The sequence below is a fragment of the Leuciscus leuciscus genome (assembly GCF_965113295.1).
Source record: "Leuciscus leuciscus genome assembly, chromosome: 2".
Lineage (NCBI taxonomy): Eukaryota > Metazoa > Chordata > Actinopteri > Cypriniformes > Leuciscidae > Leuciscus > Leuciscus leuciscus.
In genome coordinates, this window is record NC_138726.1 from 7,868,924 (window position 1) to 7,885,133 (window position 16,210).

Below are 16,210 nucleotides of genomic sequence, written 5' to 3' on the forward strand. Positions count from 1 at the left end.
TGAATTAAAAATATATTGATGTGTATGGATAAATCATTTATAATAAATACTGCAATATTCCATTAAAAACAATAATTGTCAATTTTGATTTCATGGTGACTTAAAAACCTTTTAATCTGTTCCATAGATAGTGGCCCAAAAAAAGATGGTGAAACCTCTGTTGCTGAAATATGGAAAATATGCTGGAAAATCCACCATCACAGTGAGTTGAAACAATCGACACACATAATTCATATTTAATTGCTGCTGTTCACATTTACACATTCACTGAAAGAGCTCTCCTGGTAGAAGTTTCATCTGGCTTTACTTAATTTTAGCATCCGCAAAGGCATTTTAATTTTGTGTACAGAATAACAACACAATTTGAGTTACTTTACTGGAGACACAAGACAGTCAGATAGCAGACATTGTTTAACAGACCAACCGCTGTTTGCCAGAGGTGTCTAAATCAATGTGTTCAATTAGACAAAATCAATCACTGTCTCTCTTTTAGTATTAGGTCTGTAAAGGTTTGTTCACATCAATGATAACTATAACGATAACTGTATATGTTATATGCATGATAATGCACGTGATAATCGCATATCAGCTGAAAGAAATCACTCTGAAAGATATCGCAACTATATATTGTTGTTATCATTGTGGTGTGGACTTTTAATTATCATCCTTGCTGTGAACAGTCCTTAACTATGGGTGGGTTGTTGGCACCTACACTCACCCCTATACAAAAAACAGTTTTGCATTGAGTTATCACTCAGAAGTGATATTCATCACTGTCTATAGGACCACCCTTTTTTTTTCTTTTTTTTTTTTTAAGTGCCAACTAAATGCCAAATCCTGCCCACGTTGCTCATCACTATACTCAGAGGATGACTGCACATTGCAAAATTAGTGATTTTTTCCCTATTACTTCTGGAATGAAATGTCACTCTAAAATATTTCTTGATACAGTTGAGTGAAACCACTAGTATGTGATGGCTGAGAGACAGATAATGGGGAATCTCTATAACACTGGTGCATTAAAAAGTCATCAGGTTTCACGGTCTAACCTGTATAAGGACTCTGTGTAGTTTGGGCGGTTTGACCTCCAACTTAAATTCTGCTGTTTGCTGGGCTCATATCATATAACAGGTTACGTGCGCTGGAAGTAGACGGGCCCTTGATATTCTTACAATATCTGCTAACATGGTGTAAAATAATGTAGAATACCAATTCCAATATGTGAAAATAGTATTTCAATAACAATATCACAGCTAGTTCAACTCAATTCAAACAAGCCACACATGCAAAACAAATCACATTAAAAAAGTGATGCCCCAAGCATTTTTTTTTTTAATACATGTTTCTATTGCAGGCAGACAAGGTTCATTCGTAAGACAAAACGTAATACCACATCCTTATCATAGGTGTTGATTCTCTGCTTTCTCATCAGTTTTAATGCAGTTTCTCTGCAGACTGAAATGTAGACAGTTTCTCTGCAGACAAAAACAGAAATACTGTTTTTGTTAGACCTCCTCATTGGATTACACTTGGTTTGTAGATTTTTTTTTAATGCTGACAAAATCACATTTTGATCTGAGGCGAGACAAAATGGGATGGTTTCAGCATTTCACCCTCTCTTTTCTTATCAAACAAACTAATAGAGGTCAAAGACAACTCAATAAATGGCTTCCTTAATCAGTACTGTTCACATTAAATTATGTAGTAAAACATTTCCAGAAAAAGGCAAGTTAGGGACATTTACACTCAAGACTTTTGATCAAGTGCCTACAGTTTATCTTCAGTTTATACGGTACTTATCTTTGTGAGTTTTTAGATGTATAGATAGAAAGATCTGGGCTGGGCAGACAAACAGACGGATGGGCTGGACAAAAGGGCAGACAGAAAGATGGTTAGATGGGATGGGCGGATGGATGAATGGAAGGACAGATGGACGGATGGTTGATTGGATGAATGGATCAGCTGGGCTGAGCAGATGGATGGGAAGGGCAGTTGTTTGAATTGACAGACGGATTTATTGATGGGATGGGTGGATGGATGTATGGATCGGCTGGGCAGAAGGACAGCCAGATCGGCTGGATGGATGGATGGATAAATGGATGGATGGATGGATAAATGGATGGATGGATGGATGAATGGGTGGGTGGGTGGGTGTATGGTATCTATACATCTAAAAACTCACAAAGATAAGATGGGTGGATGGGTTTATGGATGGATGGATGGATGGATGGATGGATGGATGGATGGATGGATGGATGGATGGATGGATGGATGGATGGATGGATGGATGGATGGATGGATGGGTGGGTGGATGGATGGATGGATGAATGGGTGGATGGATGGATGGATGGATGGGTGGGTGGATGGATGAATGGGTGGGTGGATGGATGGATGGTATGGGTGTATAAATGGTATCTATACATCTAAAAACTCACAAAGATAAGATGGGTGAATGGGTGGATGGATGGATGGGTGGGTGGATGGATGGCATGGGTGTATAGATGGTATCTATACATCTAAAAACTCACAAAGATAAGATGAATGGATTGGTGAATGGATGGATGGATGAATGGATGAGTGGATGGATGGATGGATGGATGGGTGGGTGGATAGATGGATGGATGGTATGGGTGTATGGATGGTATTTATACATCTTAAAACTCACAAAGATAAGATGGGCGGGTGGGTCGATAGATAGATAGATAGATAGATAGATAGATAGATAGATAGATAGATAGATAGATAGATAGATAGATAGATAGATAGATAGATAGATAGATAGATAGATAGATAGAATGTTTAAAAAGCACATATGGATGTGGAGTCTGGGTGTCCAAATATAGAGTACAAACAATAACAGTATGTTGGCTTTGTCTCAGCTAATCCCTTTCTTATTTCCCCAGATTCACGCAGAAGAGATTTCTGGGAACAATGGTTACTTGGAGCTTTCCTTCTGTGCCAAGAAGTTAGATGACAAGGTAAGGAGGGATGTTTTTCTTTTTCAATAATAAAAATAAATAAATCAGGTTGTCAAGCATAAACAACTCAGAGTTTACACTCATTAAAGTAGACTTAGTGACAGTAAATGATATTCTTTGTTTGTAAAGCAGTGATTTTTTTCACCTTTTGAAACCAATAATCGCAGCTGCCAAAGAGCCTTTCAACTCACTTTTAATGTTTTGGATTATCCATTTCAGCCCTGTTAAGAGCCATTAGGGTTATTATGGCTACATAAAATCCCACTCTCTCGTTTTGGCTTTGGCATAATGTTTGAAACCCTATTCATTCAGCTGAGGTTTCCTAGTGAGAATGTAAGCTCTGTGAATAGCGAGGGCTAACGGAGGGAGCGTAGGGCGGCTGGCTGACTCTCTCCCACACAGCTCGGCCCACGGCGCAGCTCTCTCCGTGCCCTGGAGTCCTGCAGGTGTCTGTACTTACACAAACGCCTCTGCAGCCCTCGTCCTACTCTCAGCACTCATCTCATATGCTTCTCCTACTCTTTCCTCTTGTTTCTCCCGCCCTCCCTCTTCCTCTTTCGTATGCTGCTGTTCTCTTCCTCTTAGCCTGGGGCGACATTTGTGCTCAGCGGTTATCTTTAAAACAGCTTTTTTTATGTTCATTCCTCAACCCTTTTTAAATCTGGCTTTCATGAATTCATACATCTCAAGTAATGAAGGGAAAAAGCTAATCAATATCTATGATTTGTTCACTCAAGCTTCACATCCCCTCAACCCCACATTAGGTGGTGAAATCAATATATCGTCTATTCATCTTTTTTACAGTGAGACAGAAATGCTATTTGGCATCTGTTTCATGACAAAAAGCACAGGCTGTGATTCTGATTGGAGACGCTTATACAGTAAGCCAAAGCACCCACGCAAACCATTGGCTGACTGTAATTTTGCCAACTAGGACGTGTTCCTGGATCAAAATCTTTTACTGGTGCTGGAACACCATTCCTCTTCCCTTTTAATCAGATGGAAATGGTTGGTTGATCTGAATGGAAAGCCCTAAACTCTAACAATTCCTCTTTCACTATTCCAAAAAAATGATGCACCTCTTGATGGAAACAAATGTTGTGATATTTCCATCAAGAGCTGCATCAGTTTTTGGTCAAGATCTTCTATTGACAGTGCAAGAGTCCAGCACTTTGTAAAGTCTCATCCAGCACATCCCAAAGACTTTCAATGAATTTAAGGTCTGGACTCAGAGGGGCCAATTCATGTGTGAAAATGATTCTTCATGATCCTCACAACCATTCTTTCACAGTTTGAGCCTGATGAATCTGGACATTGTCATCCTGGAATATGGCCATGATGAATGAATGAATGAAAAGCACACTCCATCAGTTATAGGGTTAGAAGAACTGTTGCCAAACATATAACATACTAGAAACATAATAATCACTGGAATAATGATCCAATCATAGACTCTTAAGCATTTGTCTATTAAAATCCAAACCGCAAAATTATTATTTTTTTTATTTTTTTTGGGCCTGGCGGTGTATGTTTGTAATAATATAACTTGTGACGGCAATTTCTGCACCTAAAGCATCTGATATGCACACAACACAACAATCAATGCACGTTTCCTGCAATTGTCAATCTGTGTAAATACATGTATGCCATCTCTGTGCCTCTGGTTAAACGCACAGTATATCCACAGCTTCTATGCAGTGTGAAAACAGCTCTATACAAATGTATCCATAATATCATATCATGTGGGGCCCTCTCATATCCCATGCCTGTAGATACTCCTCCATCTCTTAAACTTAAAAATGCATTAAACTAATCCAGCATGTCATCTCAAGTTTGTTAAAGTAGGGTTTCTCTTGGTAAAATACATTTGCTGACGCAGTAAATCGTGTTTAGAATATGGAACCACATTCTTTGCACATTGCATATGCATGAAAGCAGAGGCTACACGGTCACATCACTAATTTATTTCTGTACTAGCAACGAGCTTGTCCGCCTGCCCAACAGAACATTAACTAGGCTAATTCTGAAAGGCTAATGATGGCAAATTCCATAAGGCAATAAAATTGAATTCTCACTTTCATTTCAAGCTATCTCTGCAATCAGCCGCGACATATTCATCAGCTTACCATTTTAATGCTCTTTTTCAGGGACGGGGATTTTATTGTCCCCCCTCTTGTAATTGCTGTTTAAATTGCAGCGCGCTTTTTCACATTTTTACCCTCAGGTCTGTTAATTATTGCTCACTGGACTTCATGTACTTGTTAGGAATTGCACTCATTAATATGGGAGTTCTGAATGTGTTGCAACGTTAATATTAGCTGTATTACATGAGCTGATCTGCGTTTCTTCTTCACACTCATCCTCAAAATCCAGAGTTGGCTCCATCATGGCCCGGAAATCACAGCGAGAGGATGGATGGAGTCTAATAAACGGCTAGGCAGAATAATAGCTGTGCTGCTATCTTAGGACAAGATCTGTCTGTTCAAATAACGTTGGCTTTCTCTGAATACAGACGGATATGATTTAAACAAAATGGACACATTGGCAAATCAAACTAAATTGGACTTCATGACAGCTTCTGCACGTGACTCATTCTAGAGACGTCTGTGCCTTTATGTGAATGCCATTTCTCTTTATGAAGAAGTCGCTAATGCATCTTGAATCGATAAGTCGCCCTGGGTTATGTGACATTTATCAAAGACTCTTCACATGGCAATTTCTCTGTGATTTTTAATGCTTAATTTGGCGCTGTACCTTCACATTGGGTTCTTTGCAGATATTAGCACACATTTTGTCTTTTTCAGGGGACATTGATAGCTCTCTTTTTCATCGGATCATAAAAGACAAGCACGGAATTAACCTTTAATCTGTGCATTAAGCCATCTGTTAAAGGAAAATGCCGTTAAGGTTCTTGTCTCATTGGAGTCTGAGAGCCTTAAATGTCTCCTGGGAATAATGAGCAGCCGGTTATCATCATTGGTCCATAGTGAACTTTGCAAACGCAATGACATATTTCAGAGGTGCGATGCATGTGATGAATGCGAACAACAGACAAATCACTTGTCTAAATCAGTCTTCACTCAAACCACTGGCAAGATGTTACCTTGACAACCAGATAGTGGGGGCACCTCCTCTTTCAGCGTCCCTGTGGAGATGTCGCACACTAATGCAGCGAGAAATGGGGATATTAAATGGCTCGTTCTTTGCTCTACCCATTTCTCGCTCTCTCTCTTCCTTTATCTCTCTCTCTGCCTACTTCTCTCTCTCACATCTGCACACACTTAGGAACAAAGTCCTCAGTGGCTTCTCCGGAGAGCCGCAATTCAGAAACCTTATGTTGAATCATTGTTTCAGACAATATTGTTGATTTGATTTTCCACAGCTATGAGCACAATCGGCAGGAACACACATGGGCATGCACTCTGAAAAATAATATTGAAATATGCATTTTCCCCTGACCAATTATTCCACCCAAAAGTGTTATTGCACATCTGTATGTTCCCTTTACTAATTTGTAGTTAAAGTGAACTCAGAATTATTTTTCCATATCAATATGGAAATATACCCCTAAAACTTAACAAAATATACTTGTAAATAGGGGTGTAACGGTACACGTATTTGTCCCGAATTGTCACGGTACAGACGTCATGGTTCGGTCCATGCATACAGTCAGAAAATGAATACAGTCAGTCACAGGCGATCCACACTTCAGTTGGCATGCAAGAGCTTGCTAGTAGTCTATATGCTGAGTTTCAATTCAATTTTGGAAAGCGCTCCACAAACTTCATGGAAAGGAATCCAGGATGGCAGAAAGTGGCATCCTGATTATTTTCTTTATTTTACAAAAGCACAATGTTTTTGTATTGTGAGTGTGCACAAATAAAAATAGGCTCTTTACAGTTTCTAATGATGACCAACATCAACCTGTAGTGAAATCTGTTTGGGGAAATATTTCAACCTCACACAAAATTCCAGATCGTGTGGATTTCTATTGAAATGACTCAATCTTTTTCCTTTGTCAGCCAATCAAAAGTAGTCATGTGTTCGAAAAATATTTTTGTTTAAATATAAATGTAAAAATATTGACACGATATTATCAGAATTTTTTTTATGCCAGTGATTGTTTTTAGAGGGCTTTGAAAAGAATGACATGGACTTTGTCCTCACAGCTAGTTTTGTCATGAAGTCATGTTCCAGATTGATCAGTTACGTGACATTTATGGCTCAGAAAAATAAAAGTGCCTATGAGCTAAGATGACAAATTTCTAATTGCAAGCATCTGTGGTATCGGCGTCAGCCGAGGAACCATCATGTTAATGCTAATAGATAGCTTTTTCCAGGTATTATACATCTCTTTGATGACGTCAAAACCCAGAAGATTAATTCGCCCCTGGTTCTCTCAAGAATTTCCTTTTTTTTAATTAATGAGTAAAAGCCTGTAGTAAACATAGCTTGATGATATTTTGTCTTTTTGTTCTATAACATAAACCCCCATTATAAAACCCCATAGAAAATTCTCTAGGGAACCAGTGGCGAATCAGTCTTCCGGGGTTTGACTTCATCCCCGCACCACTAGATTGGCCTGTTAAAAAGGTTTTAACCTTATTTACAAAGGTTAACCTAGATTACAAAAAAAAAGTCCTTTTTTTGGTCCTCGCCCAACTTCCTGTTTCAGAAAATACCTTAATTCAGAAAAGATTGCATTCATAAATCCATGGGGTCTTTTAGAAAATGTCCATTTCATGATGTGCTCCTTTGAATGCGTAGACTGTACTGAAATTATCTTGTGACTTTATAGGATCTCTTCAGCAAGTCAGATCCATTCTTGGAGATTTACCGGATCAATGATGATGGAACAGAACAGCTTGTACACAGAACTGAAGTAAGTAGTTTCATCCCATGGGATAATAATCTTTCTTTTGCAGTTCAATATTCCTATTTAGTTTATACAATGATATTGTTTTTTATCTGCAGGTGATTAAAAACAACTTGAACCCTGTGTGGGAACCCTTTAAGGTGTCTCTCATTTCTCTGTGCAGCTGTGATGACGAAAGGAAGTTAAAGGTGAATATTAATAGAATAGGTCACTCCAGAATGGGTATTCTATCACCCATGCGGGTCCAAACCTTTGTGACTTACTTTCTTTTGTGCAGCACAAAAAAAAAGATGTTTTGCAGAATGTCCAAGATGCTCTTTTACAATAAACGCATATTGTGATCAGTGGCTGTGAAGTTCCAATAAGGACAAAAATAAAAGCACCATCAAAGTTGTCCTTACGACTCCTGCACTAATTTCCAAATATCATGAAGACAGTATTAGGAACAGATCTGAAAATCTTCCCAAGTTTGAACGTGCAAGAGTCAGTGGGGTTTGACAGAGGACATTGACTTTGTTGATTACATTCATTACAGTCTTGGGAAATGCATGGACTACCTTTGTGGTGAATTTATAGTGCTTTTTCATCATTATGTCTACATCTGTTGTAAGACAGAATCTTGGACATTCTGCTAAATAACTATTTTGGTGCGGGTTAGTTCACCCAAAAAATGAAAATTCTGTCATTAGTTACTCAACCTCATGTCATTCCAAACCCGTAAGATTTTCGTTCACCTTCAGAACACAAATGTTTCTGATGAAATCTAAGAGATTTCTTTCCACTTTGAAGCTTCAAAAAGTTCATAAAGAGATCGTAAAACTAATCCATATGAATAGAGCGGTTTAGTCCAGATTTTCTGAAGAGACTCGATCGCTTTATATGATGAACGAATTTAATTTAGGCTTTTATATAAACAATTATCAGCGGACATAAACAGAAGCTCAACTGAACCTGCTTAACGCGTGACAACAAACATCCTGAGGAATTTCAAACGTGATGCGTAACACGAGAATGAACCTCATTGGTTCTCGCATGTCAAGTGAACATGCTTAAGCTTCTGTTTACCACTGATGTGTGAGTTGATGAATGTTTACATGTGACTAAAAGCCTAAATTCAATCTGTTCATCATGTAAAGCGATCGAGTATCTTCAGAAAATTTTGACTAAACCTCTCAAATCACATGGATTCGTTTTACGATCTCTTTATGAACTTTTTGAAGCGTCAAAGTGGTAGTTGCGTAGCTGTCAATGGAGGGACAGAAAGCTCTCAGATTTGATCAAAAAGATCTTCATTTGTGTTCCGAAGATGAACGAAAGTCTTACGGGTTTGGAAAGACATGAGGGTGAGTAATTAATGACAGAATTTTCATTTTTGGGTGAACTATACCTTTAAGTAATCCGTGCAGATTTGGTATGTCAAAATCAAACCTTTTGAGTGAACTATTCCTTTAAGAGAAATAATGACAAGTATAAAAGCAAAATGAAACATGGAAACATAAGAGACACATGAGTTAATGAGTTGTGATTGTCTGTGAACTGCAGTTCTTAGTCTGGGACTATGACTCGAGGGGAAAGCATGACTTCATTGGTGAATTCTACACTAATTTCAAAGAAATGCAGAAGATTTCCTCCGGAAACAAGGTCAGTGTGAGACCTTCAGCCATACATTGGTGTTTGATATCGGTCATAGCTGTTTTCTGCCGAGGACTAGAATGGATTAAAGAAATGTCACAGCCCTTCTGCATGTGTGGTTAAAGTGACTTCGCTGCAGTGCCACCTTCAATTTTCATCTCACGTCTTTGATCTCTTCCTGTGTTCCTGAAGGTCACGTGGGAGTGCATCAATCCAAAATACAAACTGAAGAAGAAGAACTACAAGAACTCTGGGTTGGTGATTCTCAGTGATCTCAAGGTAAGAGCCTGACAGTTTGTGTGCATGCAGAGAGAGCTTTATAGATATGCCATCCCATGTTTTAGGAATGCTAGTACTGCACAATGCTGGCCAACAAGCTGTCAATGAATAGACATAGTTATTATTGTTGTGGGTGGGTGTGACAATCAAGCTTAGCCTAAAGACATTAGCGTGGTGGGAAAAGGCTAATGCATTCGTCTTGTTTGTGCACATTTACATAGGGGAGATTTTTATTTATAGAGCTGTTTACGTCAGTTTTTTAATCCTTTTCACATTTATCAATTCAGATTGAGAATTGTGTTCTTTTTGTGTGTTTTTTTTTTTTTATATTTTTTATTAGGGCTATTAATACATTCATAATTTACTGAATTTTTTTTTATAGTCAGTGCATTAACAGCTACTGCATTCAGTTTGGAGAAAACCAAACAACCGGCCAAACTATTAGGTTTGGCAATTTGGTGGTTTGACAATAATTCAGTAATAAGATACTTTAGACATGCAACATTAGGTTCATACTGTTGTTGCTGCTGGGCTCCAGTTCTCTGCTTGTGTGTGTGTGTGTGTGTGTGTGTGTGTGTGTGTATATATATAAAAAGAACCCCCATTCTAAATCAGGTTTATTGGCAACATTTACAAACTGTTTGCAATGAACAAATCAAACAAAAGTCATGGAAATAGCTCAACACAACAAACGTTTCAAGTGGTTTCTCCAAATTCAAATGAAAATGCAACTTTCAATGACTTCTGCAGTCTCAAAATTATTCAACCGCTGAATTTAGAATCCCTCACAACAGCACTTTAAAAAGTACACAATGCATTACAATATCGTGTTACTCCGTGAAAAAGTAACTAATTGTGTTACTTAGTTACATTTTATCGAAAGTAATGTGTGACGTTACATTTGTGTTACTTTTTTCTCACCTGGGCTGGGCTTCTTTTTTTTTTTTTATAACAGAAAAAGTAATATTTTGGCAAATGTAAAGGCCCTTTCACAACAAAAGTGAAATGAATATACATGCAAATTCACGCCTGTATAGCAGCTCAAACAAACCTTTCAGTGAATTGTTCAGAAGAATAGGATACAGAAGAAGAAAGTTCAACTACAACTACAATAACCACCATGTTTAGACAGCGCACACAACTCCTCTGCATTTCTCCCCATTTCTCTCAACATGGGGACTGGAGAGCTGTCAGTCTGTAAATGGGAAAACAAAGTAACTTGCGTTACTTATTTAAAAAAAAATAAAAAAATAACACAGATATTTTGTTGTAGATTTAAATGTAATGTGTTACTTTACTTCTTACTTGAAAAAAGTAATCTGATTACATCACTCGCTCTACTTGTAATGCATCACCCCCAACACTGTGTATAACCATTCAAAAACTATTGTGTCTGTGGTGGTACCATGGTACAGTAATGGTATAATGCCATTTGGTATAATATTTTCGTGGTATCCCAAGGTAAAAAAAAAAATATATATATATGATACCATTTTTTGGACACCATATGTTTTGTACTCTTTTTGTGAGTTGCTTCATAGCTCATGTTCAGTACATGTGTGTGTTTGATATGTCAGTATCATAACTTTTGCAGATAGTCTTGCAGATAAATGCGGCAGGGTTTCTGCTCACCCTCCATTCTTCATTTTGCAGCTTCACAGAGTCTATTCCTTCCTGGACTACATCATGGGAGGCTGCCAAATACACTTCACAGTAAGTGGGAACAGCAGTGCGCTCCACATTTAGCACAGCGGTGCGATCCAGACCCTTCACAGATTTACTGCCCGAGTTCTCCACCAAGCACGAAGACACTGATGCCAGACGTGCTGGACTGATAACTGCCTCCTCGCAGCAAATGCAGCTCATTAATACATGATGTTGTGTGAGGCAGACTGCGAAACGTAAAGTTCTTGATTATTTTTGCCAGTACAAATAGCTAATAATTCTTAAAACCAGATCAGAACATGTTATTTAATCCCCATTCACGTTTGAGATTTTTTTGTTACCTTTTTTTGACCAGCTTCTCTTGAGTTTTATTTTGGGTAAGAATGTGATTGTTTCACGGCTGGAGGCAACAGAACAAATTAACACCTCATCCAAACTGTTTTAAGTCCCCCACCTCATGCTCCCTTTTAGAGTAGCAAAATGGGCCAAGATTTTTAATGAATCCAATTGAATATGCATTATTTAAATATCTGAATTCTCCCGTTGCCTGTTAAAATGAAAGATAACCAGATGTCAAGGAGTGAAGCCTCAAAGTGAATGGTTTCAGTCAATGTTTTGGAGCAGGATTCAAATAGGATCTTCATTTAAGTGTAGTGCACTGGTTTAATATAATATATCGAGTGTTTACTGGGATATGAGCTGTATCTCTGTATTACAGAGCATATGGTAGCCGTTTGTGCTATTTTGGATTATAACATCTGCTTGATGAATGACTATACAATCAGCATGCCTCTAAGCAAATAAAATCTACATATTGTCCATTTTAAGCACTTTAATTATTTATACAGATGGGCATTTGATTGCAGATCTGTTCTAGTCAGGTTTTGTGTAGCTTCCTAGGAAAGACAGCTCTTGAGTGCTTGACTTTTTGTAGACAGACATTTCCTTTCAATGTTCTACAATGGCGACAACTATTGTTCCAGGCGTAAAACTAAAACGATTAAGCGTATTTGACGATCGATCAGATTATGTAACCCATTGCATTTTTGTCCTGCGTTTTGCAGTTTCATCAAGAGTGTGTCATACTATTATCTCTCTAGGTTGCCATTGACTTCACGGCGTCCAATGGGGACCCTCGCAATAGCTGTTCCCTGCACTACATCAACCCATATCAGCCAAACGAGTATCTGAAAGCTTTGATAGCCGTGGGCGAGATCTGCCAGGATTACGACAGGTTAGTGCTGATGGAGGTGGACACTATCATGCAGGTTTGCAATTTTTCATATCTGGAATTTAGTGCATGCAGAATGTCTCGGAAAGTTAGTGACTAAGGCTCAAATGTTGAGTCCACAACTTTTTGGACTTTGTCACTTCTGAGTCTTCGTAATATTTCTTCAAAAGGATTTGTTCGGCCTCTGACTATCCTTTTTGGGTGATGGGCCATTGGTAATTTTAACCAATATCCATATAGCTGTGTAATATAGCTGTTTGTCCATGTAAACAATCTGCAAAGTTACTAAGCACAAAGTCCATACCAAAGGCAGTTCCTCTCTCCTACATAAAACACCTTCCTGAAAGGCCTCATTTGTAGTCTTGCCATTATATCTGTGACATTTACATAATGCTCACCTAATGGTTGCTTTGGCCCACTGTCAGTAAGTGATTTTGATTTGGCGAGGAGACACCGTTTTGTTTTTGTTTTTTTGTTTTTTGCTGCGAGGGTCAAAAAAACATTGTATGGACTTCCAATGCTGTTACCACAGATATAATACTGTTTACAGCTGCTCATGAAGCCTCGGGAGATGAAACCAGATTATGGTACATTTCTGACACACACTCTTAAGCGGTTGAACAATAACGAGAATGCACCAGCTGACCAATCAGATCAGACTGGGCTTTTCCGAAGGCAGGCTAAACTAAAACAGTGTTTCAGGCAGAAGGTGAAAAGAGGTGCTGCAGCAATGTACAGTATGAGACAAAATTATTTGATTTTTTTTACTTGTTTTTTGAATTATGAACCAAGATTTATTCTAGTAGACGGCAAAACTATGACCTTGATTATTATGGGCACTTTAAAGGGGCTATATGCATCTTTTTCCCCAAAATAAACGTAACAATAGCCTTTTTATTTTACCATTTATGACTCAAACATCTCCTGATGAGCATACTGACACCTTGTCCACTCACAGTGGGTGCACCTATAAGCCTGTATCCTATTTCTCCTATTTTCTGTTGGGTCGGATTTTTCCCGCGCTGTCTGCGGATGTGAGGTCAAGCGCGTTCATGTTAAACGTTTCAGATCACTAATTTCAGATAAATAATTCTTACCTCAGTAAACATAATGTTGACCTCCTTGCAGCAGATGACTTGTGAAGTGTGCACGTACGAGCACGCGCTGCGAGAGCGAGCAGAAAGGAAGAGCAGTTCTGTTTTTTGGCCACAGGTGTCAGTCGCGAGTTTAAATTTCAGAAAAAAGCATATAGCCCCTTTAATATAATGAAGTACAGCAGTAAAAGCCAAAGTTGAACGACAAAATGAAGTGTTACAATTTGAACACACCAGGGATGCTCTGGAGGGTGAACTTCTCAGCCTCCTCCGGATGGCGGAAGTGTTTCAGGAAGAGAGCACTGCTCCCCAGCCGACTCGCATTCAGACCTGGAATGCCCACTTTTCATGACCCAATGATCCCAGCAGATAAAAACAAGTCCAAGGATGGGTTATGGACCAGGCCTATGGGGCCAGTGCCTCGGGGTCTCTGACTATCAGAGGCCTCAAACTGAGAGAATCCCAACAAACACAACAACAACAACATGCCACATCAGATGTAAAATTAACATAGAAACATCTAGAACAATTCTTGAATGCGTGCCGCTGACTGGTGGCACTGTGTGACATTTTTTTCCTGGCACCTTGACAGTCTTTTGAACAACTTATCGCAGCTGTGATGTTGTATACTCTTGTGGTGTGTTATTGTCTCTTGCAATATGCACATGAATTTATTCTCATCATTTTATTTCTTGTAATTGCAACTGTGATAAGGGGGGCTTCCGATAAGAGTCGTGCCATGAGGCCTCATGACTGCAATCCGTCCTTCCCTTGTGAAGTGCACTGAAGAAATGTGTTGAATGTGCATTTGTAGTGTACTTCAAATCTTCAAATTATTAAAAGACTTTTCCCAAAAAACTGCAGATAATATAATATTAGTGAAATGAGGCAACTTAAATTCACTTTAATCCTGTTACATGGATTATGATTTTGGATTGTCCCAATAAAACTGCATTTGGATCTTCAACCTGTCTGTCAGAGCAGTTCCTGACAGTATCTTTTATAAATGTGCCTTAGAAAAAAAAAAACATTACTGGTGTGCATCTTGAGATAAAACAATGGCATGAACATATTTTAAGATATGTCAGTGCAAGTTGCTTTCTATTAAAACAGCTCAAACAAGGTTTAAGGCTATTTTTAGAAATACACTTATTTTAATGTGTTGACTATACCAAAACATATATAATTTGAACTGTAGTGTTATTCAATGTCATATATTTTTGTTTAATATATTTTAAATGTACTAAATTGCCACTTCGTCTTTACAAATGTGTAATTACAAATATATTTAAATGCATGACAAAAAATTACATGAATAGAAATTACATTAAAGTATATTTTAGTTTACCATAAATGCTTGTCAGTACATTCATATTTAAAACCATATTTAAAAGACAAATGAAATTACATATACCAGTGTACTTATGTCCTACTTAAGTGGGTCAAAAAAACACTCCAAGTTCAGTTTATTGCATTTAATATAAATTTAAACTATAGTGCATTTTCATTTAATTGCAGTTAGCGTGTAATTAAGTTTCTGACAAAAAATTACATTCAGTTCACACTTTAGTATATTCTTTTCAAGTCTGTTATTTAGGTAATTAGTACTCTTTTTTTAAAAGAGTTAGTTCCACCCGACCTTTTTCACATTAAATATTCTGTTTATCTAAAAAAAATTGTCACAGTACAGAAGTAAATTGGGATGTGAATGCATCTTTATGTAGACACTTGGGCTGAATAGTATATATCCTTTATTTAAAATGCATGAATAACCCAGTTGGATGTTTGTTACTAAGTTAAATGGCTTAAATAACAAAGACCTTGGAACAATAGGGGGATTGGTTTAGTAAGCTTGCCTGGAGGCTGTTTGCTGACTTTGATGCATTGTTGGTTAGCTCAGGTCACTATTTAATTTGTTCCTGGTATAGTTCACTTAATGCCCAGTGAAGGTATCAGGGGGTCTGTCCAATCCAATGACTGAGGCTCAGTTCTTCCTCTGGGCTACATCCTAATAACCCATGTGTCCGCAGATCCTGCCAGCAACTCGCCTATGTCTGCAGTCTGTGGCTTATTAAACAACTGTGCTTGTGGAACCCTAGTGTGAGAGACAATTGGAAGAAATCTGAACTGACTAATCAGCCAAACAGAATTTCCCTTTATTATTTGGTCTTTATTTATTCAAACTGAGAATTAAAGCATTGTGTGTGGGTGGTTAATATAGTTGGTGTATTTTCTCTAATTGTGCAATGTTGCAATTTTCACCTTTCCTTTTCCTGCCTGATTCACTGACTTGCGCATTAGTGTGTTTATTTCCGGAAAGGCGTTCACTGTTTATCTTTTAAACAGCCTTATCCCATGATCATTTATTATGTTCCTGTTTAATCTAATGGTAGTTCTGGACTCACAATGACTAAATCAATATTTGCTTAAGTTGTTGTGGGTTTACTACAATTAG

At 38.1% G+C, this 16,210-nt stretch overlaps 1 protein-coding gene across 1 annotated transcript in view; it reads left to right on the forward strand.

Moving 5' to 3' along the window:
- Positions 1-16,210, forward strand: part of cpne7 (copine VII) — a 56,641-nt gene that overhangs the window by 16,288 nt on the left and 24,143 nt on the right. The window contains exons 4-11 of the mRNA XM_082161321.1: positions 128-202; positions 2,904-2,978; positions 7,777-7,860; positions 7,953-8,042; positions 9,397-9,495; positions 9,679-9,765; positions 11,419-11,478; positions 12,531-12,664. Coding sequence (XP_082017447.1) covers positions 128-202; positions 2,904-2,978; positions 7,777-7,860; positions 7,953-8,042; positions 9,397-9,495; positions 9,679-9,765; positions 11,419-11,478; positions 12,531-12,664 — 704 coding nt within the window. The remainder of the gene's footprint in view (positions 1-127; positions 203-2,903; positions 2,979-7,776; positions 7,861-7,952; positions 8,043-9,396; positions 9,496-9,678; positions 9,766-11,418; positions 11,479-12,530; positions 12,665-16,210) is intronic.